Source organism: Pleurodeles waltl, chromosome 5, assembly GCF_031143425.1.
Source record: "Pleurodeles waltl isolate 20211129_DDA chromosome 5, aPleWal1.hap1.20221129, whole genome shotgun sequence".
Classification (NCBI taxonomy): domain Eukaryota; kingdom Metazoa; phylum Chordata; class Amphibia; order Caudata; family Salamandridae; genus Pleurodeles; species Pleurodeles waltl.
The window spans coordinates 1,137,548,569-1,137,575,950 of NC_090444.1; the positions used below are offsets into that span (position 1 = coordinate 1,137,548,569).

Below are 27,382 nucleotides of genomic sequence, written 5' to 3' on the forward strand. Positions count from 1 at the left end.
CAATGTTCCTAAAAAAATTGTGTTCTGAAACCATGCTTTCTCACTGAGTGGATTCTCAAACCAAGTACAACAAGCCAGACATTCCCAAAACTGTCAATATTTCAAATAAATGTTTGTCATGCTTAAACTATTGCAAAAAAAGTAGATTTTGGAAAAAATGAATTCTGTGAATGTCAGAGTATAGATTGTAAAGAGCAGATAGGGCACACCACTATCAGTCACACATCATGTTCACTCACTATTCCTTAAAGCTCTAAGTTACAAAAAGTGATACCGTACTAGAGGTATAAAGTAAGAAATAAAAAACAGACCTAAAGTGTTCATCACCGTTGCTAGGTGACATGGCAACGTATATCTACAGCATATACAAAAGTTAGCCTGAACACCTGGATTATTAAAATGACTTTGATTGCTATGATTAACAATTAAAGTTGATAGAACTTCTGCTCTACCGCCTGGACATGTATTGTTTTGTATAGCTTTTTTTATTAATCATGCAAATGTCTCAAAATTGCAATCTGGTGTGGTTAAATACTCAAATCGCTCTGAGTGAATGTGAGTTGTTGATGAATGCTGAAAATGTTCACATTTATGTTGCATGAGTATGTCTTTCCAAAAAAATAATTTATTAGAATGTGCTTATTTTCTAGAATGGCAAACACTGCCATTAGATATTTTTGAGCATCTTTTTTAGAATTTAGGGTTAATTGTGTGACATCTGTACAAATGTTAACATAATTGTGAACACCTGTCACATTATGAAATACATGTTTCTCAGCTCATACTGTACTCAGTAGTGTTGACAGTGCTCTATATCATGGTTTATCTCGATAATGGGTATAAATTTTCTGAGTTACGGTACTTGAGGTAGCAAAACAGGACATTCATCATTACATTGCAATTAGAGTTTACTCCAGAAAGATTAGAAAACTGACATCCTACAATGTCCTGTGCATCCTTTGATTTCAATTTTTATTTACTTCTTCTTGACCTACTCAATTTTCCTCCTTTTCAAACTGTGCGAAACCGAGTTGCTGGTTAAGGAAGTGAAACCCTACTACAGCAACAGCCTTAGTCCTTGTCAGAAAGAACCAAAGAAAGTCACAAAATTAACCTGTGCTTAGCCCTTTGGAAGCCTGGTAGAAAAGTGGTCGGGCTTAGGTTAGATGCAATCTTTAAAGTATGAACAGTACCAAAATGAAAACCCACAGGTTCCTACTAAGATAATAGGACTGCGTATTAGGATGATAGAACTTCAGAATGTGGTGACTAACTCCATCCACACCATCAGGAACTGTTGGCCCAATTTCTGGCTAGCTCACAGTGCCTCGCCTAAACCCCTAACCGTATTGAGGTAGAAAGTGATTGTGGCAACCTGATCATGACACTATGACTCCAAAGGAAGTCGTGGAAACAGATCTCATCCGTCCCTTATATTACTCATGATTGTTCAAGCACAAAAGACATACAGGAAAAGCTTTTAGTACATTTATTGAAACAATTGTAGTCTTACATAAAGAGAATGTGCTGTGATAATTAGACAAATGAAACAAGGCAAAGTATGAACTTGGTAAAGAGGATGAACAAACCAACCAAGATAAATGATTTCTAGATTTTCCTACATAAACTTAAGACTATACTGAGAGCATAGTGGAAGTACCCTCTGCCTGATCTAAGAAGATAGCCTTAGCCCCATGCCTGTGGAACACCAGGAGTCAGCCTGCAGTATGGATGGCAATCATTTCAGGATGCTGGTAGATTAGCACTAGCAGAGCTGCATGTCAAACACAGCACTCATCCCAGGACAGTCGCAGTTGGAGTGTACCTGCTGCAAGTGCACCATTTATATAATAAAAATGACTCTGTGTTAGAAGCTGTCTCCAGAAATCGCAACACAAGCATTAGGATATTGTATACTGTGTTTGAAGCCTTGATAAAAATGTACTGATTATATGTTGAGAAAAGGATAACTAAAACAAGCAACTTGTACAATAACTACATAGAATAATATACTGAAAGCAAAGTGTGAAAAATGTCAAGTGCTAAAAGCGTTGCAGCTAAAACATGTAAAATGTGAAACATAAAACAAAGCTAGTAAGGGAACTTTGTCCCCTTCCCTGAAAATGTTTCAAGACAAGTATGTAAGGGGGCAGGGTAGGGCTATCTTACCCTCTAACCCTTGTGAAAGGGTCTCAGAGGGAGCACCTCTTGGGCTAAAAGTCAAAATTGGGTTTGTTTTTGCCATGATTGTGCATGGATCTAGCAGGATTGCAGCAAAAAAAGCAAAATGTCAGCTGTGTTGTGTTTTCTATAGAAACCACCTTTGGCAGGACCAGTGACTAGGTCATACTGCATTTTTTTTTAATTGGTGAAGGGGGTGTGAGGGCCACCCTCCTTCCAGAGCCAGACTAAATCCAAGGGGCCCATTTCCTGGCATACAAATGCCCCGGGGACCACATCCCCCAGGATCGGCTCAATATTGTATCCCATGGAGCCTAACCATACATGTGCAGGTAAGACTTGTATGCCAGCAAGAGCATGGGCAGGTAAGACTTGTATGCTCTACCCAGCGGGAGATGCATAAGTGCTCTCTCTGGGTGGGAGCGCGCATTTTTCTGCTGCCCACACTTTTATGGGAAGAGAAACATAGATTGCTCCTCTCTGACAGGAGCAGAGAAAAAACCTGCTCCTGTAGGGCAGGAGCAAAGACGGCTTCTGCTGCACCCTGGATGAGTACCGTCAGTGGAGCAAGCAGCATTGCAGGGGCCTTGGGGCTCCCTCCATTGCCCTCAACATATCACCTGCAGTGGGATACCTCAAGACGGTACCAGGGCACCCAAAAAAAAAGAAAAAAATGCTGGTTCCTGCTTGCAGGCAGCTGGTGGGCTGTGGGGTCCCTGGGACTCCCCCCAGTGGCTCCCAACAACAATTAAATATGTGGGTGTCATAGGTGGGCAATGGGATAACTAAAATCAATTGAAAAGATGAATAATAAATTAGGGGGGAAGAGTTGCTCATGTATTAGTCACAGCTCCTGGCATGGAGCACCCCATAATCTCCTGCAAGGGATTTGGAATTATATTTTATGAAGCCTGGTGGTGTCCCTAGAAGGGTCAGGGACACTACCAAGCCTTTTTTTGATGTTGCGGGGAGCCACCACTAGCAACATTAAAAAAACAACAGTACATCCTCTGGGTCATTAAATCCATGCTCTAGCTGGAGTGCAGAGCTCCCTTGTGGTTGGTTTAATAGTTGCACTTAGTAGCTTAAAAACTGTTAGAAAAGACAGGTTAATGTTTTTAAATGAAATTGTATTAAAATGTTTTCATAACAATCTCGTTAATAAACTGTGTGAATTGATGAAATACACATCTGCTTATTGATTATTGGTGATATTGGTGACAAAGACAATAGGGGTGCTTATTATAGGTTGATATGCTGATCCCAATAGGCCCACTTTTTTTTATTTTGGTGTTCTGATCCTTTGACAAAGGCAGTATATCTCCCTTACTTATAATGACACCTTTTATATTGTTCATTAACTTCAGAGTGGGATTGTATGCTACATCTAATGGCTTTATTTCATATCTATCACTGAATGGTTGTTTGTAGTTTTTACTCCAAGGCAAACTGGGATTTGTATTTTATTGTTACTTTTGTTACTGATATTTAACAGTAAAATGGAGAAAGGATGTCACACTTGTCTTTGTATACTTAATCAGACTTTCCACCATTTAAATCAAGAAAAAACACATTTCACTTTTGCCATCATGTGAAATTGGGAGGAAACAAATTCCTAAAAATGCAATGACTGTTGTCATTAATTAAGTTGCAGATCCAGGTTAGGAAACATTCTTAATATAAGTTAATTACTGGTGTCTATCATACTATAAATGAAAATAATTTGTAAGTTATTTTTAAAGATAGGGTTATTCTCTACATTCCTTTTTCTATCCTTCAATGAGATTCTGTGCATAGTCACAGGGTCCACATATCTAGGTGGAGGGATCTTCCTTTTTTAAGAATCACATGACAAACAACCACTTTCAGTTTCAGCAACAAAACTTTAATTCCATTGATGTTTCTTGACCCCCAGCTAGTGGCAATTAACCTTTATTAAACGTACGTTGTGTGTACATAAATGTGTTCTCACATTACAAGGTATGCAAATTATATATTTGTCTAATATAGTTTAGGTTCAAATTGATACTTATTTCAGTCTCTAATTTTCTTTTTGACAGTGGTGGCAAACTCTTGGTTTGACCACATAAAGGGGTGGTATGAGCACAGAGATGAGTTTAATATTCTTTTCCTAGTTTATGAAGACATGATTAAGGTAAGATTTTATATTCATCCCTCACTAATAACTGTGTAATCAGTGACATAAATTATTTTTTAATTTCAGTGCATTTTTATTGAAATTATGTCAGAAAATACATAAATGAGAGAATGACATAAAATAAATAAAGAAACCCAAATGAGTGCTATTCAACCATAAAAGTGCCATAATCAATCATACACTGAAGCAATATGTACAAGTTGGTATAAAGTACAATACTAAACATTTAACTTACTAGACAAACCATTTGATGTAACTTGTGATTGTTGACAGTAAATAAAGATAGTCAGTAATATGCAAGGGTAGAATAATAACCCCAATCATAATGCAGCTACAAATCGTTAAAGTCCAAATAAATATATTTAGTTCTTCAATAAATGTTTGCTGTGGCTGCTTTTGTGACAATTTCTTTAAGTAGTAAAGGTTTGCAGCAGTACATATTGGCAACATGCTTTGATGAGTTTGTGTACTTTTACAAACTATTTCTTGAAATAATATTACTAATTTCTGCATGTTGGCACTCATTCTGAAGTTCTTGTTGAGGAATAATGGGCAGTCTAAACTTTCTTTTAAAAACTCATTGGGGGCCTGGCGTAATCCCTGTTCACAGTCCAGATCTATAAATTCCACACTGCCTAGTTTGCGACTGGATGTAATCTGTGATGCAACCTCTATTGTGTGTGTGTATATAAATATTAGAGTTATTTCAAGTGACTATAATTCTATAATTTGTGGCCTAGGGTAACTGTAATTTATCCCCCCTGTCTAATATGCAGCTCCCTGCCTATGAGAGCAATTGTTTCCTCTATTTCCCTGCCTGCATGCCTGCAAGCAGGGAAACAGAGGGAACCTTTGCTTCCAGGGGGCAAGAGCTGTCTGACTGCTCTCGCCCGCTGGAACCAGAATGTTTGCTCTGACTTGACGGGAGCTGTCTGACAGCTCCTGCCAAGTCAGAGCAAACAGCTATGTCCTGGGGTTGGGTACCCTGGGACATAGCAGGTGCCGGCCCTGGGGGGTGGTGGTCCCCAGGGCCATCTGTGGCTCCACCAGGGGGGCAGCGCGGCCCCCGCCAAAGTTGATTTGCCCCAGGGAGGTGGTGGTCCCTGGGGTTGGGGGTCTACAACAGGATCCCTGCATTTTTTCAGCCCCAGTAAGGTGCCAGTGCTTGGGCTGTGGGGACCATGCAGCCCCCTTAACTTAAAAAAATTGCCCCAGGGTAGTGGCGGTCCCCGGGGGTGCGGGGGGCTGTGTGGGCCCCCTGCATTAATTTTACATTTAGTCCTAGGGAGGTGGTGGCCCCTGGGACTGTGAGGGAGGCCGTACAGGCCTCCCCATTTGAAATGAATGATTTGTCTCTGGGAAGTGGTGGTCCCGGGGTAGGGGGGAGCTGCATGGCCCCATGCATATCCCTCTGTCATCGTCCCGGGGAGGTGGCAATCAGCGGGGCTAATACAGGCCCTTGGAGGGGAGTCTCATACAGCCCCCTCCTCATTCAATCCCCCGAGTAATTGGCCTGCCTGGGGACAAAATTAAAAAAAAGGGCGGGAGATTGCCCTTTTTTTATTTAATTTTGAGAAAATCTGCGGATCCATTTAAAAAAAAGGCTTTTCAGCCCTGACAGGGTCCATGAGCAACCGATAGACCAAGGTTAGGGGCTCAGGGTGACCATACCCTGGCCACTTTTAAAAAAAAACTTTTTTGTGGGACAAGATGGCTGCCAACACTTCTTTATTGGTTTCAGGGAGTGCTTGAGTTTTTCAGGGAGTCCACAAATCATGCCATTTAGGGTCTGGTTAAACCTTTCAACCAACCTATTTGTTTGAGGATGGTGTGCGGAAATTAATTTATAAGTCACACCACATTCCTTCTTCATGTGTTTTAAGTATGCAGACATCAAGTCAGAACCACGGTCTGATACTATGTCCCTAGAGAACCCTACCCTGGTAAAAATATCTAGGAGGGCCTTTGCAACTGCAGGAGCAGTAATGGTCCTAAGGTGTATAGCCTCAGGATATCTAGTGGCATGATCCACAACCACCAGAATGTATCTATGCCCTGTGTCACAGTGTCCTTTCCTCGGGATCTGCACGTTGCTGAACAAAAGGCCCACCTTCCAGCGTTATCAACTCAGAAAGCTATTATAGCACAGAGTTATGATGAAGCCAGTCGGGGGGAAGGGAATAGGGTAGGGAACAGCAGGGAGAGAGATCTGAAAAGAAAAAGGTTAGACCAAATATGCATTTACTCATTCATAGGAATATAACTCATCAATAGACTCTTGACTAAATTTGTCTCCGAAATATCAGATGGAGACCCCTTTTGAAATGAGGGCAAATCCCCTTCTTTAAATCATGGAACAAGAATAAACTACAACCTCTAAACCAAGAGATGGCAAGAGCTTTGGACTATGGTCATACTCAGAATATCAATCTTGTAACATCTATGCATTCATAACATAAACCTTTGATCATGACCTAGAACATCTCAAAGAATTAAATATGCTTTTCACATATTATGCTTTCCAAAAAACAATGAAAACTATGATTTGCTTATCTCCAAAAATACTTTCACATTCACAACTATAAAGGCCGAAAGGTTTTTACTCATCGAACTTGAAGCGATTTAATTGTAATACCAGGAAGCGCCTTTTTACTTGTCTTGCCTGAAGCACTACGCTCATTATGCTAAGGGGGCACTTTACTCATGTGGCCTGAATCACTTTGATTGTTGTGCCAAGAGCCTTTTACTCCTGTGGATTGAAGCGCTTTGATTGCCGTTCCAAGAGCGCTTTACACCTGTGGACTGAAGCTCTTGAATTGCCGTGCCAAGAGCGCTTTACACATGTGGACTGAAGCACTTGAATTGTCGTGCCAAGAGCGCTTTACATCTGTGGACTGAAGTGCTTGAATTGTCGTGCCAAGAGTGCTTTACACCTGTGGACTGAAGCACTTGAATTGCTGTGCCAAGAGCGTTTTCCACCTGTGGACTGCAGCGCTTCAATTGTCGTGCAAAGAGCGCTTTACACCTGTGGACTGAGGCGCTTGAATTGCCGTGCCAAGAGCGCTTTACACCTGTGGACTGAAGCGCTTGAATTGTCGTGCCAAGAGTGCTTTACACCTGTGGACTGAAGCGCTTAAATTGTGTGCCAAGAGCGCTTTACACCTGTGAGCTGAAGCACTTGAATTGCCGTGCCAAGAGCGCTTTACACCTGTGCTCTGAAACACCTTTGATCGTAGTGTCAAGGTCGCTGTACTCTGCAAAATTGAAAACACTTTGCTCGTTGTGCTAAGGGGCGCTTTACTTCTGGAAGTAACGACTTCCTCCAAAATTGGATTCATGAAGGCCTTAGCGCTACGAGTACGACCTACCCGTTTTTGAATTCACCATGGAAACAAGGATACTTTGATTGGATGTCCCTCTACCATGCAGGAACTCTGCTCTTCTTCACAGAACCCCCACGAGGTCTGACTGCATCGAAGTCTTCAAAATAGTGAGCAACATGCTTGGGGGTGACTGGGCTTTATAGGCCCGCCACACCCCAAGATGGCTGCTGCCTCTAAAAACATGGGAATTGTAGTCCCTTCTTGGAATAGCACTGATAAGTGCATCTTGTCCACCAATGTCCTGAACCTGCAGCTCTATGAGCTTTGCCGCAGGGCAGACAACATTGATGGCCACCTTTGGAACAAGAGGGGATGACAAGTGGTGGGTATAAAGCGCCGCAGAGCTGCGCAGCGGAGTTTTGGGTGGGACCTAGACCGGGCATTGCCTTATTCCTGACACCCTGATGCTGTTTGGTGGTCAAGTGGGCCAACAACATCAACTCCTATCATCTCAAAGGGAACTCCAACCACAGGTAGTGGCATTAAGTGGACCTATAAGTGTCCTCCTACCTTGCAAAGTGTCCTCCTGCCTTGCCACTGACTTGGCAGGTAGTGGAGGACTGACAAAAGTCCTTCACTTTTTGTGACATTCCTGGCCAGTAGAAGTGGTTAACCAACCTACTCCAAGTTTTGTTTTGGCCCAAATGAACAGCTAGGAGAATGTAATGGGCTAGAGTGACAAGGAACTCGCTGAACTGTTGAGGTACTACCACCCTCCTGGTTGCACCGGGCTTGTGTTCTGTGGCCGCAGTCTACAGGAGCCCATCCTCCCAATGACTCTACCCTTTTTCTTCTTTGCAGCTTGCTGCCTCAGGCCTTCAAGACTGGGACAGGTTATCTGCCCCTCGAAAAGATCCTCTCTAGAGGACCCTTCTAGGCCCAAGGGCTCTAGGGATAAGGCCCAAGCTCTGCATGCTCACTTCCCCCTGGAAATGGCAAGTCCTCTTCCTGGGAAGGGAGGTTCTTACTTGTGATTTGTTGTGAAGCTGGTTCCCCAGTCTTCTTCTCTTTTCTCTTGGGAGGCTGGTCCACTATTTCAGGATCCAACTCTCCTTTTTCTCTCTGAAGTTTACTCTATGCCCTAGTCTTGACACAGGTCCATTCTTGGATCCCAAGCATGGCTGCATGGGTCTTCAGTTCTATTTCAGCCCCAGTGGGATGCTGCAAGTCATTTCCATGCAGGCAGTCTACTGGGATTGATGACAACACAACCACTTCTTTTTGCCCTACTACTCCCCTCCATAAAAGGTTACCATAGCCATGGGATGGGACTTTGTTTCATTGTTAGCATTGGTGACAGGGTAAGACTTCCCTACCAGGTACTGATTTGAGTCGACCAAGTGCTGAGTTACCATGGTAACACTAGCTCCTGTGTCCCTCAGTGCTTCCACTTTCTCCCCATTAATCAAAGGGTGCTGACTATATTTTTGCATATTACTTGGGCAGGCAGTACAGGATACTTCTACTCCTCCCTCAGTGACTTATGTTGCCTATGTGGGATCACTGACATGGTCAGGCCACACTTCTGATCCCATCTGGAGATTAGCAACTGCATTTACTGCAGGTTGACTAGAGACATTCTTTTTGATTTTACAGCGAGTATCTCAGGTTTGGTGCCCTCTGTTTTTGCAATCATAACACCAAGCCTTGTTGGGATCAAAGTTCTTACCTTTGTACCCACCCCTTGACTGTGAGGAGTCTCTGGGCCCACCCTCCTGTATAGCTTTTTGAGGACCTGAAGAAGACTCTTCATTTTTGTTTTGGCTCTCATCGTTCCCTTGGCAGGGCTTTCTGGCGTCTTTTTTTGGTCTCCCCTCACAAGTAGTAGTTTTGGTTAGCCTTGCTTTGACCCAAAGATCTGTCTTACTCCCCATCCCTTGAGGGAAAAGTGTACCTTGGTCTACCAGGTATTGATGTAGCCTCTCATTGTAACAATTACTCAGCAGATGCTCTTTCGTGAATAGGTTATACAGCCCATCATAATCTTGTACCTTGTAACCAGCTTACTAACCACCCAGCATTTTTACTGAATAGTCCACAAACTCCACCCAAGTTTGGTTCTGTTTTTTTTTTTAACCTTCCTGAACGTTATGCAGTACTCTTCAGTTATAAATCCAAAGCCCTCAATTAGGGTAACCTTCATTTGGTCATGGGATTTCGAGTCTGCCTCATTCCATGTCAGGAGTCTATCCCTGCCTTTTCATGAGAAGAACTCTATGAACAGTGTGCCCCAGTGTTTTTTCTCAATTTCCCACCCAATGCAGGCTCTTTCAAAGGCAGAAAACCATTTCATTATATCATCCCCTTCCCTGAAGGGAGGGACAATTCCTTTTGGGAGTTTAATATTGATAGGTCTCTGTTTCAAATACTTGAATTCTGCCATGAGAGATAGGTCCTAGGCCCAACTCTTTTCTCTGTTTCTCAGTTTCCAAAAGCTGACTCTCTAAGGCCAGTCTTTTGGCCAGCCTGGCTAAGACTAGATGTTCCTCTGTGGGTGCACTAGTGCTTTTGGAAGAGGAGCTACCCTCATCCCCACTTTCCCACTCCCCACAGGGTCCATTTCTCCCCCAGATACTTCATCATCTAATTCATCTGTGGGGTTATCTTTTTCATGCTGGGCCACCCGACGCATAAGCTTTCCAGTATAAATTGGATACAGTCTATAGAGCCTCCTTAACTGGTCATGGCTATATGCCTGATAAGTGGCCAGGTCGAGCTCCTATCTCTGGGTCTCTGTACCTGTTATGTTAACTTTACTAAAGTTGGGACCTTTTTATAAATTTAGAACCCCTTTTTGGCTAGCCCAACTAAAGTAAGGACTTTTAAACATGTTCTAGTGTGGTAGGGACATAACTAAGGCCCTAGCAATTATTTTAAAATATTGTAAGATCATGTAGCCAATTGACAATTAAGCTAAAGCCAATTTAGAGAGTTATTTGTGTGCTCACAAAATTGACAAAGTGGTATCAGCAAATGCAAAGGCTTTCTCTCACTGCCAGAACCCTTTCACAGGTGATAGAAATACAGATAAGATAAGATGACATAACATTAACATGGCATAATTTAACATACCATAATCCTAATTGGCACATTTCTTTACCTGTAAGACACTAGCATATGGTACAACATGTACCCAGGGCATGTAAATTACATAGTACTAGTGGGCTGTAGCACTCATTGTGCATACTCTGAAGTAACACTGTAAAACATGTTACAAGGGCTGCTATTGCAGACTCGGTGTGCAATTTTAAACTGTGATTTCAAGCTGTAAAACTAATCTTTTGCTAGGCCTAAGGCGTTTTGTTATACTTATAAGTCACCCCCAAGGTAGGCCCTAAATGCCTGTAGGCAGGGTACATGGTAAGTAAAATGTACGACAAGTGTATTTAATGTTTTTGATGTCCAGTCATTGAAACAATTTCAAAGTAGTTTTTCACTGTTCCAAGGCTGGGTCTCCCACAGGAAAACACTGGGTTACATCATCACAACTTACACCGCTTAATTCCAGTTTATGAGTAGAAACATGATTCAATTATAAATTTATATAGTAATAGTAATTAAAATCCAACTAAAGGTCAAATGAGATTTGATATTATTATTGTGTAAATTACACTTTTAGAAATATGTCATTTTCCAGCATAAAAACAAAAGGCTCTGCTGTCAGTGCCCAGCTGTTACCTGACACTTCATGGCTCCCCTGTTGTGAGATGTGTATTGTTCCCAGATAGTGGACAAAGGGCTCTGGGAGTGCTGAGGGGAACTTCTCCCTTGATTTGATGACCTGGAGTGTCATGCCCAGCCCCCTCATAAGTTTCAAAGGATGCTTACCTTGTCACTTGCAGATGAAGCTCACACCAAGGCCTGCATCTCTTTTGTTTCTGTAGTCAAGCTGGAATCAAACCCAGTAGGGGTAGAAGAATTGACCAAAACTGGTTTAGGAGGTGAACAAAGGTTTGCCCTCAACCCACAGGTTGGAACTGGGTAAAAACTGAACTCTACAGACATCTACTCTGAACACTCCTGGATGTGTAAAGAAGGACTTCCCTGCTATCTGAAACCTGAGGGAAGAATGGACCATCTTGCCTTGAACCTAGGACCCCAGTACTGAACTTTTTCCAACTATATGCCTGAAGATCAGACAGAGACCAGGATAGAAGTTGAAGCTGCAGCTGTCAATGTCGAATCGCAGGGAATCCTCAGCTTGCTGATTTTCCCCATTAAAGGCGTTTTGAATTCCAGATAGTTCTAAGTCCAAACATAAAGGACTTCACATGACCAGCGCAGAGTAGATGCTGAGGCCTTCCCAGGCATGGTATTTGGAGTTCGCCCACTCAGACCTTTCTAGCTTTCATCTATGACAATAGAGGCTCCTGCTATTCCATAACTCATCATTGTTGAACCCTGCTTAGGATCCAGCTTGCAGCTTGCCCCATTGGCAATTTGATGATGACCACCTTTTCTCCATGAAAGCTTCTAATTCAGAAGCCAAATGTTCTACCATGATGAACCTGGTCCCTGTATCTGATCTGTGCTCCATTGTAATCAGCCTTAACTTTTGACTTTGATCGGGTCTAGCATGTCCAAAAAAACACAGTTGACACTTTGAGCTTTTTTAGGCTGTTTATAATTCAATCCTTTAAAATTCATCTTGAGTTCTAATATTGGATTTCGTAACTTTGGTGTAATTTCATTTATTAAAATGAATTCTAATTTACAAAATTGGTTTGAGGTGTTTCTTGTGTTGTGCTTTTATGTTATTACTGTTCAAATGCTATATAATTACTGTACACATTGCCTCTAAGTTAAACCTGATTGCTTTGTGCCAAGCTGCCAGAGGTTTAAGCACAGTTTTAGTTAGAGACTTTTGTGGTTCACTCTGACAAGGGTTCTGATTATTATTTGAAATGGGTTCTCACTCCTTTAAACTAGTAGTCCAATTTCCTACACTGGGCAGTAGTCTCATGTCTGTTGTGAGATCACACTTTTTGCACTTGTTCAAGTCACAGAACAGGTTCTGGACCTTGCATAACATTGACAGGCTTAGGCCTCTGTGCACATGCTGGATTAGCATGATGCCACAGTCAAATAAATTGTCAAGATATTAGTTTCACTGTCATTCAGGTACTCAGTACTGGGTTACATGGTCATAAAAACACAACAACGAAATCTAAAAACAACTAAAAACATTTAAATATATATCTGAAACAATGTGCAAAAACCCACCATAGGTGCAAACATAAGCAGCACACAATTTGTTAATTAAGCTTGGGAACTTCAAAACATGGCCCTGAGTCGCCACATGACCATTAAAAGGCGAGTGAGCACAAAATTCACTGGCCTGCTTAAGTCAGTTTTTTACATCCAGAGGGCCACTTTATGTTCTCTAATTCCCCACTACCGACAAAGCGTTACCCAGCGCTATCTGTTGGCCTTATAAGATGGACAAAAGAGCATATCATGTTTGACAGACTCTTGTAGGTCACCACAAGCCAGGCACTGCCCATCTACAGTAACCAAATTATTAGCCCATTTTATTGTAAATGACTGCAGGAAAAGTGATCCATAAAGGAAAAGCAGAAATAGGCCATAGGCCTGCAAGGGATCGATTTCATCCATGAACTCCTGAAGGAAAGCATCTGTTAATGCACCTTGGCTGGTCCATGACTGCAAAAGCATATCTTTGTGCTAACAATAGGTTGATTTTACATTAGCCTTATTAAGTAATGTAGCTTCTACCAAAATGTTCCATAGATTGGCCAACCCTATTTCCCTTAGCTTTGCTTTCACAGACTTAATCCAAGGAATAGTACATGAGCCTTAAGGACTATGAAATTTGAGGAGACTTTCTTGGTAAGAGATACACTAAGGCGTAACCCAGATCCTTCTCCAACATAAAATCGGGTGAAGACCCACTTTAGCCATTATGGGTATCATACCTAGGTTGAGCCTAAGGGATAACAAATGGGTGCTGATAGGGACATTAACCAGCAAGTGAATAAAACAGTTCTCAATTATGTCAAGGGTGGGCGCCTGAAGGTGGCCCCATAACTCATCTCCATAGGTGGCTATTTTGCTTTTCACTAATGACCGAGCTGAAACACTCATGCACTGACAAAAATCTCTGGAATGCACTCCTTAGTCCAAAGAAGACATTTATTATTTCACTACGCAAGGTTCCTAAAAGGAGATTAGCATGTTGAAAGCACACGTTTAAAAATGGTCAAAAATTAAATGAAAACATACACGAATGATTCTCTGCTGCAACATTCAGAGCGCATATACATTTCATGCATCAACATGAGGCAAGCGAAAAACCCTTAATCTCTCTCCTATCAGCATCAAATCACCAAATCACAGAATCGATTGAGGAGAGAGAGAGAGATCAATTATCCTCACAGGAAGGATGACACACTCCAGCGTCCTAGATGCGCCAGAGATCTGCTCTGTCCCCGGTCCATCTGGTCTCGGCCTCTCATACTTTAAACAAACAAGAGAGGAAAATTCGAGACTTCCCTCTACCTGCAGAAACTTAGTTATAAAAAAAATTCTGATTGGTTTCGGCTAGCTTTGAAGAAAGCACGTCAGGATGTGGCCACAATCCCAAGGTGACAATCCAAAACATGGCTGTTCCCTGCCGTCTGAGTACATTCTTATCAACCAAAGCCCTTGGTGGGAAAAAGTATGAAAACAAGACAGAATGCACATTGTACAACGTGGAAAATCACTTGCAGCTTTTAACGTGGCAGTGAAGCTAAGGCTAAGCTGAATACAAAATGGAGTCAGTAACTGGTGACCACTAATGTGACGATGGACAGCTAGGCCAGGTGCAAAGTGGTGTAACACGAAGTCAGTGGTCAAAACACACATATCACTACAGTGGCAGCCCCACAGCCTGGTGGTAAAAGATACATGCAATGGCAGATAGACAGGATGAAATGGAGAATTAGAGGTCATCCTAATTATACCTCCCACCGCTGGTTCAGGTTTTAGCCTATGTTGAGTAATGTGGGATGCCACCCTAGGCGTACTGAGAGAGTAAGTAAAATTGCAAACTCTTTCTAGCGCAATCTCTGCAAGTTTTGGGCAGACCCTAGTCGAGTGGCCCAGGTTAAATATCATATACTTAGGGGGTCATTCTGACCCTGGCGGTCGGTGATAAAGCGGCGGCCAACCCGCCAACAGGCCGGCGGTCAAAAAAATGCAATTCTGACCCTGGCGGGAACCGCCAACACAGCCCGCCGCATTAACACTCCGACCGCCACGGCGGAACAAACAAACAGCGCGGCGGTCACCGCCAACAGCCAGGCAGCAGACAATGTACCGCCCACCCTATCATGACCCACCAATCCGCCACCTTTTCCGGGGCGGGAGCCCCGCTGATAAAAACACGGCGGAAACAGACATTTTCAATGGAAAACGCTCACCTCGACACACTCCACGCGGAATCCGGACAGCATGGAACCCGAATTGAACATCATACCTGCTCTCGTCTACCTGCTCATCTACCACGAGTACGAACTCCGGCGCAGACGTCAACGGTGAGTACTGCACCTACGACACACGGGAGGGGGGAGGAAGAAAGGTTATGGGCATACACATATGCGACCCCCCCACCCCCCCAATATGTACACACCAATGCAGAGCAGGAAGTCACAGTGACACCACACAAAGCCCCTTTAAAAGTACAATGACACAACCAAATTTGGAATACATTTTCATGTACAAAAAAAGCACCTGGAAATAATTGAGCAACCGTGAAAAATATTTACAAAAAACAAAAAGATATACACATCAGTGTATCACTGAAGTAACAAGTCCTGCACATCCTACGAATCTAACATGTCCGTGGGCCAAGGTTCTGCGAAACAAGGGCAAAGCCCACACACGAGACCTGAGTCCTTTGGAGAGAACACTGCAGGGGCATCCGATGTCAAAACTACAGGCACCTCAGGGGGAAGGGAAGGGGGGGCCACCACAGCCACATGAGTCCACGACGCCAGATCCACGAGGAGCCACCATGCCCACTGTACCATCCTGGGGAGTGCAAAGCCACAGTCTCTCAAGTCTCTACAGTGGGTGGATTGCCCACTGTGCCATCCTGGGGAGTGCAAAGCCACAGTCTCTCAAGTCTCTGCAGTGGGTGGGTTGCCCACTGTGCCATCCTGGGGAGTGCAAAGCCACAGTCTCTCAAGTCTCTGCAGTGGGTGGGTTGCCCACTGGACCATCCTGGGGAGTGCAAAGCCACAGTCTCTCAAGTCTCTACAGTGGGTGGATTGCCCACTGGACCATCCTGGGGAGTGCAAAGCCACAGTCTCTCAGGTGGATTACAGAGTCCACTGGTCAAGGAGGAGGCATGGTGGGCACAGTGAACCATAAACAGTGCCTGAGACGGCGGGACCCAGCGCAGCGGTGCATGAGACGGCGGGGCCCAGCGGGGCGGTGCTTGACAGGAAGGGCCCAGCAGAGTAGTGCTTGACAGGAAGGGCCCAGCAGAGCGGTGCTTGACAGGAAGGGCCCAGCGGAGCGGTGCTTGAGACGGCGGGGCCCTGTTCAGCGGTACCTGTCTTCACGGCGGGGCCCTGTTCAGCGGTACCTGTCTTCACGGCGGGGCCCTGTTCAGCGGTACCTGTCTTCACGGCGGGGCCCTGTTCAGCGGTGCTCTTCTGCACGGCGGGGCCCTGTTCAGCGGTACCTGTCTTCACGGCGGGGCCGTGTTCAGCGGTACCTGTCTTCACGGCGGGGCCCTGTTCAGCGGTACCTGTCTTCACGGCGGGGCCCTGTTCAGCGGTACCTGTCTTCACGGCGGGGCCCTGTTCAGCGGTGCTCTTCTGCACGGCGGGGCCCTGTTCAGCGGTGCTCTTCTGCACGGCGGGGCCCTGTTCAGCGGTACCTGTCTTCACGGCGGGGCCCTGTTCAGCGGTACCTGTCTTCATGGCGGGGCCCTGTTCAGCGGTACCTGTCTTCACGGCGGGGCCCTGTTCAGCGGTACCTGTCTTCACGGCGGGGCCCTGTTCAGCGGTGCTCTTCTGCACGGCGGGGCCCTGTTCAGCGGTACCTGTCTTCACGGCGGGGCCCTGTTCAGCGGTACCTGTCTTCACGGCGGGGCCCTGTTCAGCGGTGCTCTTCTGCACGGCGGGGCCCTGTTCAGCGGTACCTGTCTTCACGGCGGGGCCGTGTTCAGCGGTACCTGTCTTCACGGCGGGGCCCTGTTCAGCGATACCTGTCTTCACGGCGGGCCCTGTTCAGCGGTACCTGTCTTCACGGCGGGGCCCTGTTCAGCGGTGCTCTTCTGCACGGCGGGGCCCTGTTCAGCGGTGCTCTTCTGCACGGCGGGGCCCTGTTCAGCGGTACCTGTCTTCACGGCGGGGCCCTGTTCAGCGGTGCTCTTCTGCACGGCGGGGCCCTGTTCAGCGGTACCTGTCTTCACGGCGGGGCCCTGTTCAGCGGTACCTGTCTTCACGGCGGGGCCCTGTTCAGCGGTACCTGTCTTCACGGCGGGGCCCTGTTCAGCGGTGCTCTTCTGCACGGCGGGGCCCTGTTCAGCGGTACCTGTCTTCACGGCGGGGCCCTGTTCAGCGGTACCTGTCTTCACGGCGGGGCCCTGTTCAGCGGTACCTGTCTTCACGGCGGGGCCCTGTTCAGCGGTACCTGTCTTTACGGCGGGGCCCTGTTCAGCGGTACCTGTCTTCACGGCGGGGCCCTGTTCAGCGGTGCTCTTGCAGTATGTCAAGGGAGTCATACCTGGCCTGGACACCCTGCTCAGTCGCCCTCCGACCGTGCTGTGTCAGGCCCCTTCGGGGAGTGAGTCCTGGGCCCTTTGGTGTCGTCCCTTGCAGCCGGGATGGGGCTTGTGGGGCCCTCCTGCTCCGCGCTCCTGGTGGTTGTCCTCTCCGCCCTGCTGTCCTTCCGCTCCTTAGATGGGGCTCTCGGGCCCTTGCCTCCCCTGGCTGCTGTGGCCGGTGAAGTGGCCGGAGTCACCTCCTTGGGGGCAGCCGTCTCTGTCCGCTCACGGCGGCCCTTCAATTTCCGGGTCCTCTTGCCTGGGGGGGGGGCTGGCTGTCCCCTTGCTGCTCACCGAAGTGTTACTGCCGCCAAAGGGTGGACTCCACATGCCATGCACCACTTGCACTGTAGTAGTTGGGCTGGTGGTGGCTGAGGTGCCCTTGGGACTTTTCCCAGTTGGAGGGGGTGGGTCGGGGAGGGAAAGAGGTCAAAACTGGAGAGGTAATTTTTCTTGGGACCAAGGTAAGGGGTAGGAGTAGTGGTGAGAGAAGTGGAGGAAGAGGATGTGGTTGTATGAGAGCCAGGTGTGCTGTCCTTGGGTGCAGGTGACTGGGACGTAGGCTGTGGTGAGGTGGTTGGCTGTTGTTTGGGTGTCTGCCTGCGTTTATGTGTCTTGGAAGAGGGGGTGACAGACACAGTGGGAGAGGACACAGGGGACGTGTAAATGCCAGTGGGGGTGGTGACTGCAGGTGTGCGGACTGTAGTGGAGGGTTTGCTGGTGGTGGAAGAACTGGCTGATGTTGGGGTGCATGCAGGTGTGAGTGTAGACGTCACAGGGAGGGAGGAGGGAGACGAGGAGGACGGGGACACAGAGGTGGTAGTGACTGTTGATATGTCTGCATCTGTGTGTTGCTTGGGTGAATGCTTGTGTTTTCTGTGGTGCTTATGTTTGGATCAGCTGGCCTTGGGTGTTGAGGTGTGTGCAGGCTGGTCTGATGGTGTGGATGGGATAGGTTGAGGTACAGGAGACAGAGAAAGGGTGGAGGCAGATAGAAGAGGGAGACTGGAGACAGGGACAATGGCTGCCGTCAGTGCTGAGGCCAGAGCAGTGAACGCTCGTTGATGGGCAGCCTGACCCGAATGAATGCCCTCCAGGTAGGCATTGCTCCGATGCACCTCCCTTTCCACCCCCTGGATGGCATTCAGAAGGGTAGTCTGCCCAACAATGACCGTCCTCACCAGGTCAATGAGCTCCGCACTGAGGGCAGCAGGGGTAACAGAGGCAGGGGCTGAGGTGCCTGGGGTGAAGGAGACGCGTGCCTTCCTGGCCGAGCGGCCACGGAGCGAAGACTGAGGGGCTGCTGGGAGGGCGGTGCTGGTGTGCTGGGTGGCGGCTGTACCTGTTGTTGCGGGGGGCACAGATGGTGCCGCCCCCGCTAGGGAGCTCCCAAACGAGGACGTGTCCGTGTCGCTGGTGTCTCCACCGGCCCCCGTTGTGGTGCTCCCCTCGCCCTCCGGATCACTGGTGCCCTCGGTGTCTGTGTCAGTGCCCACCGGGGCCTGGTGACCTGCAGCTCCCTCCTGCTCCGACGCCAAATCTCCTCCGCCTGATGATGCTAAAACACAAGAAGACAAAGATTTAGGGTGGGGGGAGAAATTAAACAAAGTTGAGTGCATGCCTTAGCAATACCCTTTGCGGAGAGGACAGACACAGGTGCCTCATGCACTAAGTCGCGAACTTGGGGTACACTACTCAGTACTTCTGACTAGGCAAACAGGTCTAGGGACAACACACGTGCACATGTGTGATGCTGGAGCATGGGTAGCTGCACTTGGCACCCTACAGAGGTGGGGGGCGGGGGCACAGGGCCATGCCTAAGGGAGCGGACTACACTACAGAGAGCGCCCGGGCCTAATGTCACCCACAGCCCTCCTCCCCCACCCAGACGCCTCCAATGCGCATACAGATAGGAGAATGTGCGGATACTCACCCCCTTGTGTCTGCTGTGCTGTCCTCAAGCGCCCATCCAAATTAGGGTAGGCCACCGCCAGGATCCGGGACATCAGGGGGGTCATGGTGCGACTGGCACCCCTCCTAGGTCGGGAGGCCATCCCCAGCAGTGTTTCTGCGGTCTTCCTCGTTCCGCGGTGGATGTCCTCCCACCTCTTGCGGCAGTGGGTGCCCCGTCTGTTGTGGACCCCCAAGTTCCGGACTTCCTCGGCGATGGCACGCCAAATATCGATTTTCTGGTGGGCGCTCTCACCTGTTTGACATGTACAGGGTGGGAAAGAGAAACCGTCACATATCTGCATGTTTGGAGTACATGCCCCCCCCTCCCCAACCTTGTCATGGTTCCCATTCTCTCATCTGTCGTGCGTTGCACTCCCCATTCCCTCCACACCCCACCAACTTACATCCCCCCCCTCCACACAGGCATAACCCATTCAATGTGCACTGAGTGTACTCACCTGTTGGTCTGGAGGACCGTAGAGTTGCGCATACTGGGGGAGGACCCCGTCCACGAGCTTCTCCAACTCTTCTGAACTGAAGGCGGGGGCCCTTTCACCAGTAGCAGCAGCCATTGTCACTTCCAGACCAAGTTCACAGCAGCACTTGCAGTATAGGTCCTCTCCTGTGGATGATCAGGTCTCGAATGATTAAGCAGATAGAAAATGGCGGTCACGCCCGCGGCGGTGCGTACCGCGGCGGTGCGTCCCGCGACCGCCGGCGCACATCGTCATTGGCTCCTGAAACCCATAGGCTTCAATGTTAACCAATGCGTCTTCGCACAGCGGTCTTCGACCGCCTACCGCCACGGTGTGCCCCGCCAGCGCAGTGACCTCACATCCCATTGTCCCACTTCACAGGTCAGGCATCGGCCATTTCAAGGGCCCACATGGCTTAATTTCTAATGCGTCACACAGGCCTAGGCCTTGCAATGGCACACATACAAACATATCAGACCATACATTTACCTGTACTATGCAAGCTGTGTTGTACGTACCTGTGAGTGGATTGACTCTGTACTCCATATTCTCCTTCCTAGGCACCGTCCGCTGGGACTAACGATGAGAAGGAGGAATCCTCGCGTGTACCGGCCGTTGGTGGACCTGTCCACAATAGAAGAACGCAACATAATACTACGATACCGACTTGACCGAGCCTCCATCCATGAACTGTGTGCCCAGCTGGAGCCAGCCCTGATGTCCCCCATCCGCCAACCCACAGGAATTCCCCCTCTAGTGCAGGTTCTATCTGTCCTCCATTTCTTTGCAACTGGCTCATTCCAGACAACAGTGGCCATGTCATCTGGGATGTCTCAGCCTATGTTTTCCAAGATCTTATCCAGAGTGTTGTCTGCCCTGATGAAACTCATGCGGAGCTACATCATTTTCCCAGAGGAGGGTGATTTGCCTACAGTGAAAGCTGATTTCTATGCCCTTGGACACATCCCCAACATCATTGGTGCAATTGATGGGACCCATGTGGCTTTAGTCCCCCCAAATGACGATGAACAGGTGTACAGGAACAGGAAGAATTACCATTCAATGAATATCCAGGTGGTCTGTTTGGCTGACCAGTACATCTCCCATGTAAATGCCAAGTTCCCAGGGTCAGTGCATGACGTGTATGTTATGCGAAATAGCAGCATTCCCTATGTGATGGAACAGCTACAGAGACAGCGTGTGTGGCTAATAGGTGACTCTGGTTACCCCAACCTGCCGTGGCTATTGACCCCAGTGAGGAATCCCAGGACCAGGGCAGAGGAACGGTACAATGAGGCCCATGGGCGTACTAGGAGGGTGATTGAGCGAACCTTTGGGCTCCTGAAGGCCAGGTTTAGGTGCCTGCATATGACAGGTGGATCCCTAATGTACTCACCAAAGAAGGTGTGTCATATCATCGTGGCGTGCTGTATGCTCCACAACCTGGCTTTGCGACGCCAGGTGCCTTTCCTGCAGGAGGATGGTCCAGATGGTGGTGTTGTAGAAGCCGTGGAGCCTGTGGAGAGTGAAGAGGAGGAAGACTCTGAGGACGACACAGACAATAGGGACAGAGTGATACAACAGTATTTCCAGTAACACACAGGTAAGAATCACCCACGCCATTTCACAATTGCTTATAGCCTCCTGCATCTGTACTTTCTGTAGTTCCCCACAGATGTTTTTCATTAATTTTTGCCTTTCCCTTCCCTTCTCAGTGCTGTCTGACTCAGTACCTGACTTCTGCTTGGTTCGCCCATGAAATACAGCGTATTGACATTGGTATGTTGTCATGACTAATTGACAGAACAGAAATCGAACAGTAATATGTAATACATTTGTCAATAATACAGCATGACTCAAAACAGATTTGTGTGCAAAATGTGATTTATTTACAGTGCTAGATATCGGTACATGTGATTCTAAGGGTGATGGGTGGGGGTGGAGGAATATCCATGGCAGAGTCCAGTTCTCAGTCTCACAGGTGCATTGTCCTTTTGCCTGTGGAAGGATGGAGCATAGGCAGTTCATGGTTGGACAGGGTGGCAATGTGGGACAGTGGGAAGACTTGAGGGGGTATGTCCTGCTGGCGGGGGTCTTGACATCCTACTCTGTCTTTTTTTTTGGTCTCAGGCTCCTCTTACGGGGTGGTTGTTCTTCAGCAGGAGGTGGGGTTCTGGGGGGCTGTCGAGGTGTTGGGACCTCCTGTCCACTAGCGCCGGCGGAGGTGGTAGGCTGTTCCTGGTCAGGGCTAGTGACAGGGGCCCTGTGTGGTGCACCATGGTCCCGCAACGCGTCCTCTATCCTGTGGAGGGCCAGGACGATGGTCCCCATTGCGGTCCCGATGATTCTCAGCTCCTCCCTGAACCCCATGTAGCGTTCCTCCTGCTGTGCCTGGATCTCAGTGAACCTGGCCAGTACCGTCGCCATCGTTTCTTGGGAGTGGTGGTATGCCCCCATGATGGTGGTGAGGGCCTCTTGGAGAGTGGGTTCCCTGGGCCTCTCCTCCCCCCCCTGTCGCACAGCAGCCCTCCGAGCTGCCCGGTTTCCCCCGGCCTCTGTCCCCTGGACGGTGTGCCTGCTACCACTGCCCCAAGGTCCCTGTTGTTGTTGGGGTGTTGGGTTAGCCTGGGTGCCCTGTAGTGGCAGACACACCGCTGATTGAGCTGTCCTAGAGACAGAGGCATGGGCCCGCTGGGTGGGAGCTGTGCTGGTGTTGGCAGAGGGGGTCGGGTCTGGTGTGGCCTGTGGCTGCCTGAGGGGAACCGACTGCCCAGAGGTCCCCGATGGTCCGGGCTGGTCATCAGGTTCACTGTCGACAGAGCTGCTATCCTCAGTGTGGGCCTGTTCCGGTGGTGGGATGGACACTTCTGGACCCTCCTGGCTGGTGTGTTGTCGTTCGGGTCCTGCATGGGGTAAGAGAGTTTGGTTATTGTTTCTGTGTGTACAATAGCGTGCGTGTTATGGGTGCCCTTGTCCCCCAGTGCAGGCATTCCCTTGAGGGAGGTGTTGTGAGGGTAGTAAGTGGGGGGGGGGGTTAGTGCAGTGGTCATGCTTAGGTGATGGGTGCCCATGATTTGTGTTGGCATGCAGGAGTTGGTGTTGGGATGGGTGGCCCTGAGGATGCAGGATGTTCAAGACGTCTTGCTCCCACGATGTGAATTCGGGAGGGGTGGGTGGGGGTCCGCCGCCAGTCTTCTGGACCGCGATGTTGTGCCTGGAGACCATCGATCGGACCTTCCCCCGTAGGTCGTTCCATCTTTTGCGTATGTCCTCCCTATTCCTGGGATGCTGTCCCACCGCGTTGACCCTGTCCACGATCCGCTGCCATAGCTCCGCCTTCCTAGCTATACTGGTGTGCTGCACCTGCGAGCCGAAGAGCTGGGGTTCCACTCTTAGGATTTCCTCCACCATGACCCGGAGTTCTTGGTCCGAAAAGCGTGGGTGCCTTTGGGGTGCCATGGGGTGGTGTGGGTGAGGTGTGGGGTGGTGTATGTGATGATGAGTATGTTGGTGAGTGGTGCTTTGTGCTACTATGTGGTGTGTGTGATGGTGTAGTGTGCCTCAGTGTGTCTTGCTTTGGATTGTCTGCTGTGTCTCTCTCTCCTTCTCTCAGTAATTATGGTCGCAGGGGTTTGTGGGTGATGTGGGTGTGTGTTTTATAGTTGGTTGATTGTGTGGGAGTGGTGTGTGTATGTGTATCAGGTGTGTGTATTTCAAATTGTCCAATGTGGCTGTGTTTTGGTGATGTGTGTGTATTCTGACCGCCGCGGTGTGTACCGCCAATGGAATACCGCGTTTGAATGACCGCCGTGTGGATTCGTGGGTCGTAATGGCATGGGCGTATTTCTGTTGGCGTGACGGTGGAGGTTTGGTCATCTCCAGTTTATCGCTGCCCGCTGATGTGGCGGGCTGCAGTGGAGGACGGAATTTTGGAGGTTTGGCCGTTGTGGGTCAGAATGACCGTGGCGGTTAACCGCGGCCGCGGCGGTGTTATGGCGGTCTTCTGACCGGCGGTAAGGGCCTTTTACCGCCGAGGTCAGAATGACCCCCTTAGTCTCCCCAACATTGATTTCCAGACCCCATTCTACACCAAAGTTCTCAAAGCTCTTCAGAAGTCTTTATAGGTTCATAGAAGACTTGGAGAGGAGGAGAGTGTCATCAGGAAACATGAGGGCTGGAATCCTAATGGTCGACAACTTTGGAGTATCACTATCACTCTGCTCCAAGTGAGCAATGAGGCCATTGATGTATAGTGAGAAGAGCGTGGGGGCCAGTACGCACTCCTGCCTGGCCCCTCTACCAACAGGGAATGGGTTGGTCAGCTTAACAGCCTGTCCACATCTAACCTGTGCGAAGTTATTATTATGGAGCCTCTCAAAGATGTCTAAGAGATAACTTGGCAACCCCATTTCACGTAGGACTCGCCATAAGGACAGCCATGGTACTAAATCAAAGGTGAATGGAGATCCACAAACACGACGTACCGGTGACCGCCCCCAAGGTAACTACCTTCCAGTATACCATCATAAGCCAAAAACCCTGATCAATTGTGTTTGTGGCCTCATGGAAACCTGTAAAGGGGACCAAATAGCCTTATTGACCATTTATTACTGTAGTCTACAAAGTGAAACTCTGCAGAAAAGCTTTTGTGAACTATCAAGCAGACTAATGGGTCTAAAGTTAGTGCAAATGCAGTTTTGCGGCAAAAACTATAGTGCCGGCTTGCGCCATTCAACAGCGCCAGCCGGGCACCATATTAAAGGAATGGCACAAACCGGCGCTAAACTTGGGCTAGCGTCTTTAAAAAGGCGCTAGCCAGGGGGTGGCGGTAAGAAAGGAGGGGGTTGTGTATCAAAAAATGATGCGAGCCAAATGCCTCTAACCAGACTAGCGCCATTTCCTGGAGCACAACCACCAAAAAAATGACTCCTGTCTTAAGAAAGACAGGAGTCATGACCACCAACACAATGGCCAACCCAGGGGACAAGTGTTCCCTGGGCATGTCCATTGAACTCTGTGCCATGCTGGATGCCACAAGTTAGGACCCCACATGTCAAAAAAAAAAAGAAAAAATACTTACCCTACTTACCTGGGATGGGGTCCCTCATCCTCCTGTGTCATTCTGGTGGAGGTGTTTCTGGGGCTTGGGGTGGGAACCCGAAGGCCCATTCCATGGCGTTTAGCCATGGAAATGGGTCCATAGATCCCCTAACGCCTGGTCTGACCCAGGCATTAAATAATGGTGCAAAGATTTAGCCCCTCCGCCCACCTGTGTGTCATTTTAACAAGGGGGCCAAACATGGAGCTTTGGGGAAAGCACCATTTTTTAAATGGAAAGGCCTGCCTTACATCTCATTGATGCAAGGTAGATTCATGCATCCAAAAAATAGTGCAAACTACAATATTTTGACGCTAGACGTGTCTAGCATCAAAATATAAATATGGAGTCAAGTTTGCGATGAAGTTGCTTAAAAAAATGAGACAATTTTGGCACAAATAGAGTATAAATATGCCCCTTTGTTTGCTATTTATTTCAAGGTATGTCTTTAATATGTATCTTAGAAGTAGTTGTTTGTGGTATCATCCCTGCACTCATCCCTCTGCAGCTCTGGAGGTGTCAAGTGAGCGAGCACTGTATTGTGTAGGCCTGCCTAGTACGAGGTCCAAATAATCAAATAAGGATCACATGACCTTTTTTGGAAGACCTTTGTTTGTTCAAATAGAGACACACTTTGTCTCAAAATACTTTCTCTCCTCCTCCTCTTCCTATGTTGAGGTCCAATGACCCACATGCTCCTCACTAAGGCATATAGGTGGTCATTATGACCCTGGCAGTATTACAACAGCAGGGCCAAAACGACGGGAGCACCGCCAACAGGCTGGCGGTGCCTCCCGGCGTATTTTGACCGTGGCGGTAGCACCGCGGTCGCACCGCCGGGGCCAGCGGTTTCCCGCCGTTTTAGCCCCGGCGGTGATAATCCGCCAGGGCAGCGCTGCAAGCAGCGCTGCCCTGGGGATTATGACTTCCCTACCGCCAGCCTGTTTCTGGCGGTTTGCACCGCCAGGAAGAGGCTGGCGGTAAGGGGAGTCCTGGGGCCACTGGGGGCCCCTGCACTGCCCATGCCACTGGCATGGGCAGTGCAGGGGCCCCCTAACAGGGCCCTCTGCAGCTTTTTACTGTCTGCATAGCAGACAGTGAAAAGCGTGACGGATGCAACTGCACCCGTCGCACGGCCGCAACACCGCTGGCTCCATTAGGAGCCGGCTCCTATGTTGCGGCCGCATCCCCGCTGGGCCGGCGGGCGTAAACTAGGTTTGCGCCCGCCGGCCCAGCGGGGATGTTGCAATGGGGAGCGCGGGAGTGCGGCCGCATTGGCGGCCGCACATCAGTTACAGCTTGGCAGGCGGCATTAGCCGCCCGCCAATGTTGTAATGACCCCCATAGTGTAGTTTGAAAAACTGCAATGCACTTTTGAGACCCTTTTTTTGTAAGTTGAACCCCTTTTCCACCAGTTTCCAATTAGTCATACTTTGCAGACTGAAAGTGCTGTGTTTCAATTAATTTCCTATTTGCAAATGCTTTGTACACCGAAATAGCAAATCCCTTCATAATCAGAACTAGCAATTCCGTATTTTGTATCTCAAAGATAAGAAGTATGATATTTTTAAAAAATACACCTTCATCAAGTTTTTGTAAATCACAAACACCTTATTTAGTGGTCGCTAACAAGTTTCAAACTCAGTTTTTTCATACCTCAGCCCTGAAGTTTTGTTTTTGGGGTCAGGTACTATGGCAAAATTCCAGTAATTACTATTCAGATCAAAGGTACTCAAGTAGCAAGCAGCCCCTAGCCGATTCACTTGCTCATCAACCATATATGTAGGACCCAGTAGTCCAAAAGCAAACGTTTGTGGAATATTGCTTGGACACCAATATCACTAGACTGTTCCAAGGAATATAAGTATGCTCAATCATCCCCAAGTATAACATCTTGGCCTTGATGTACTCCTGGGTTAACTCAAATGTTCTATAAACCTTGCTCTCCTGTTTATGTGTCATGTACTTAGACAAGTGTCAACCCTGGAGTCAGTGAAAAGAGAACAAAACATCCTTTCAGTACCTCTCTACATTCTCTTTGCTGCCAAGTATTAACTCAGGGGCAAGTTTAAGTCATCAGCAGAGCCATCCTTCACATCAGTGTGCAGCAAGTCTGAAAGTAATTTACTATTGTTCTCAGCCTCCTCAACCTCATTTGTCATTGCCATGAAGTTTACTGTGAGGTCTCTTTGGAGGAAGGGCTCAAGCTTGGTCACATGGAACACCCTCTGTAGATCCATCTGTGTCCAACATGTAATTTACCTCAAGACCTTGTGTAGTACTCATTTGACTGACACATGTAACCTCCAAAATGCCTTTGACAAATGGGCTAGAGCAGGTTGCTTTCTGGTA

At 48.0% G+C, this 27,382-nt stretch overlaps 1 protein-coding gene across 1 annotated transcript in view; it reads left to right on the forward strand.

Moving 5' to 3' along the window:
- Window positions 1-27,382, forward strand: part of LOC138296318 (amine sulfotransferase-like) — a 499,213-nt gene that overhangs the window by 402,257 nt on the left and 69,574 nt on the right. Inside the window, exon 6 of the mRNA XM_069235354.1 lies at window positions 4,242-4,336. Coding sequence (XP_069091455.1) covers window positions 4,242-4,336 — 95 coding nt within the window. The remainder of the gene's footprint in view (window positions 1-4,241; window positions 4,337-27,382) is intronic.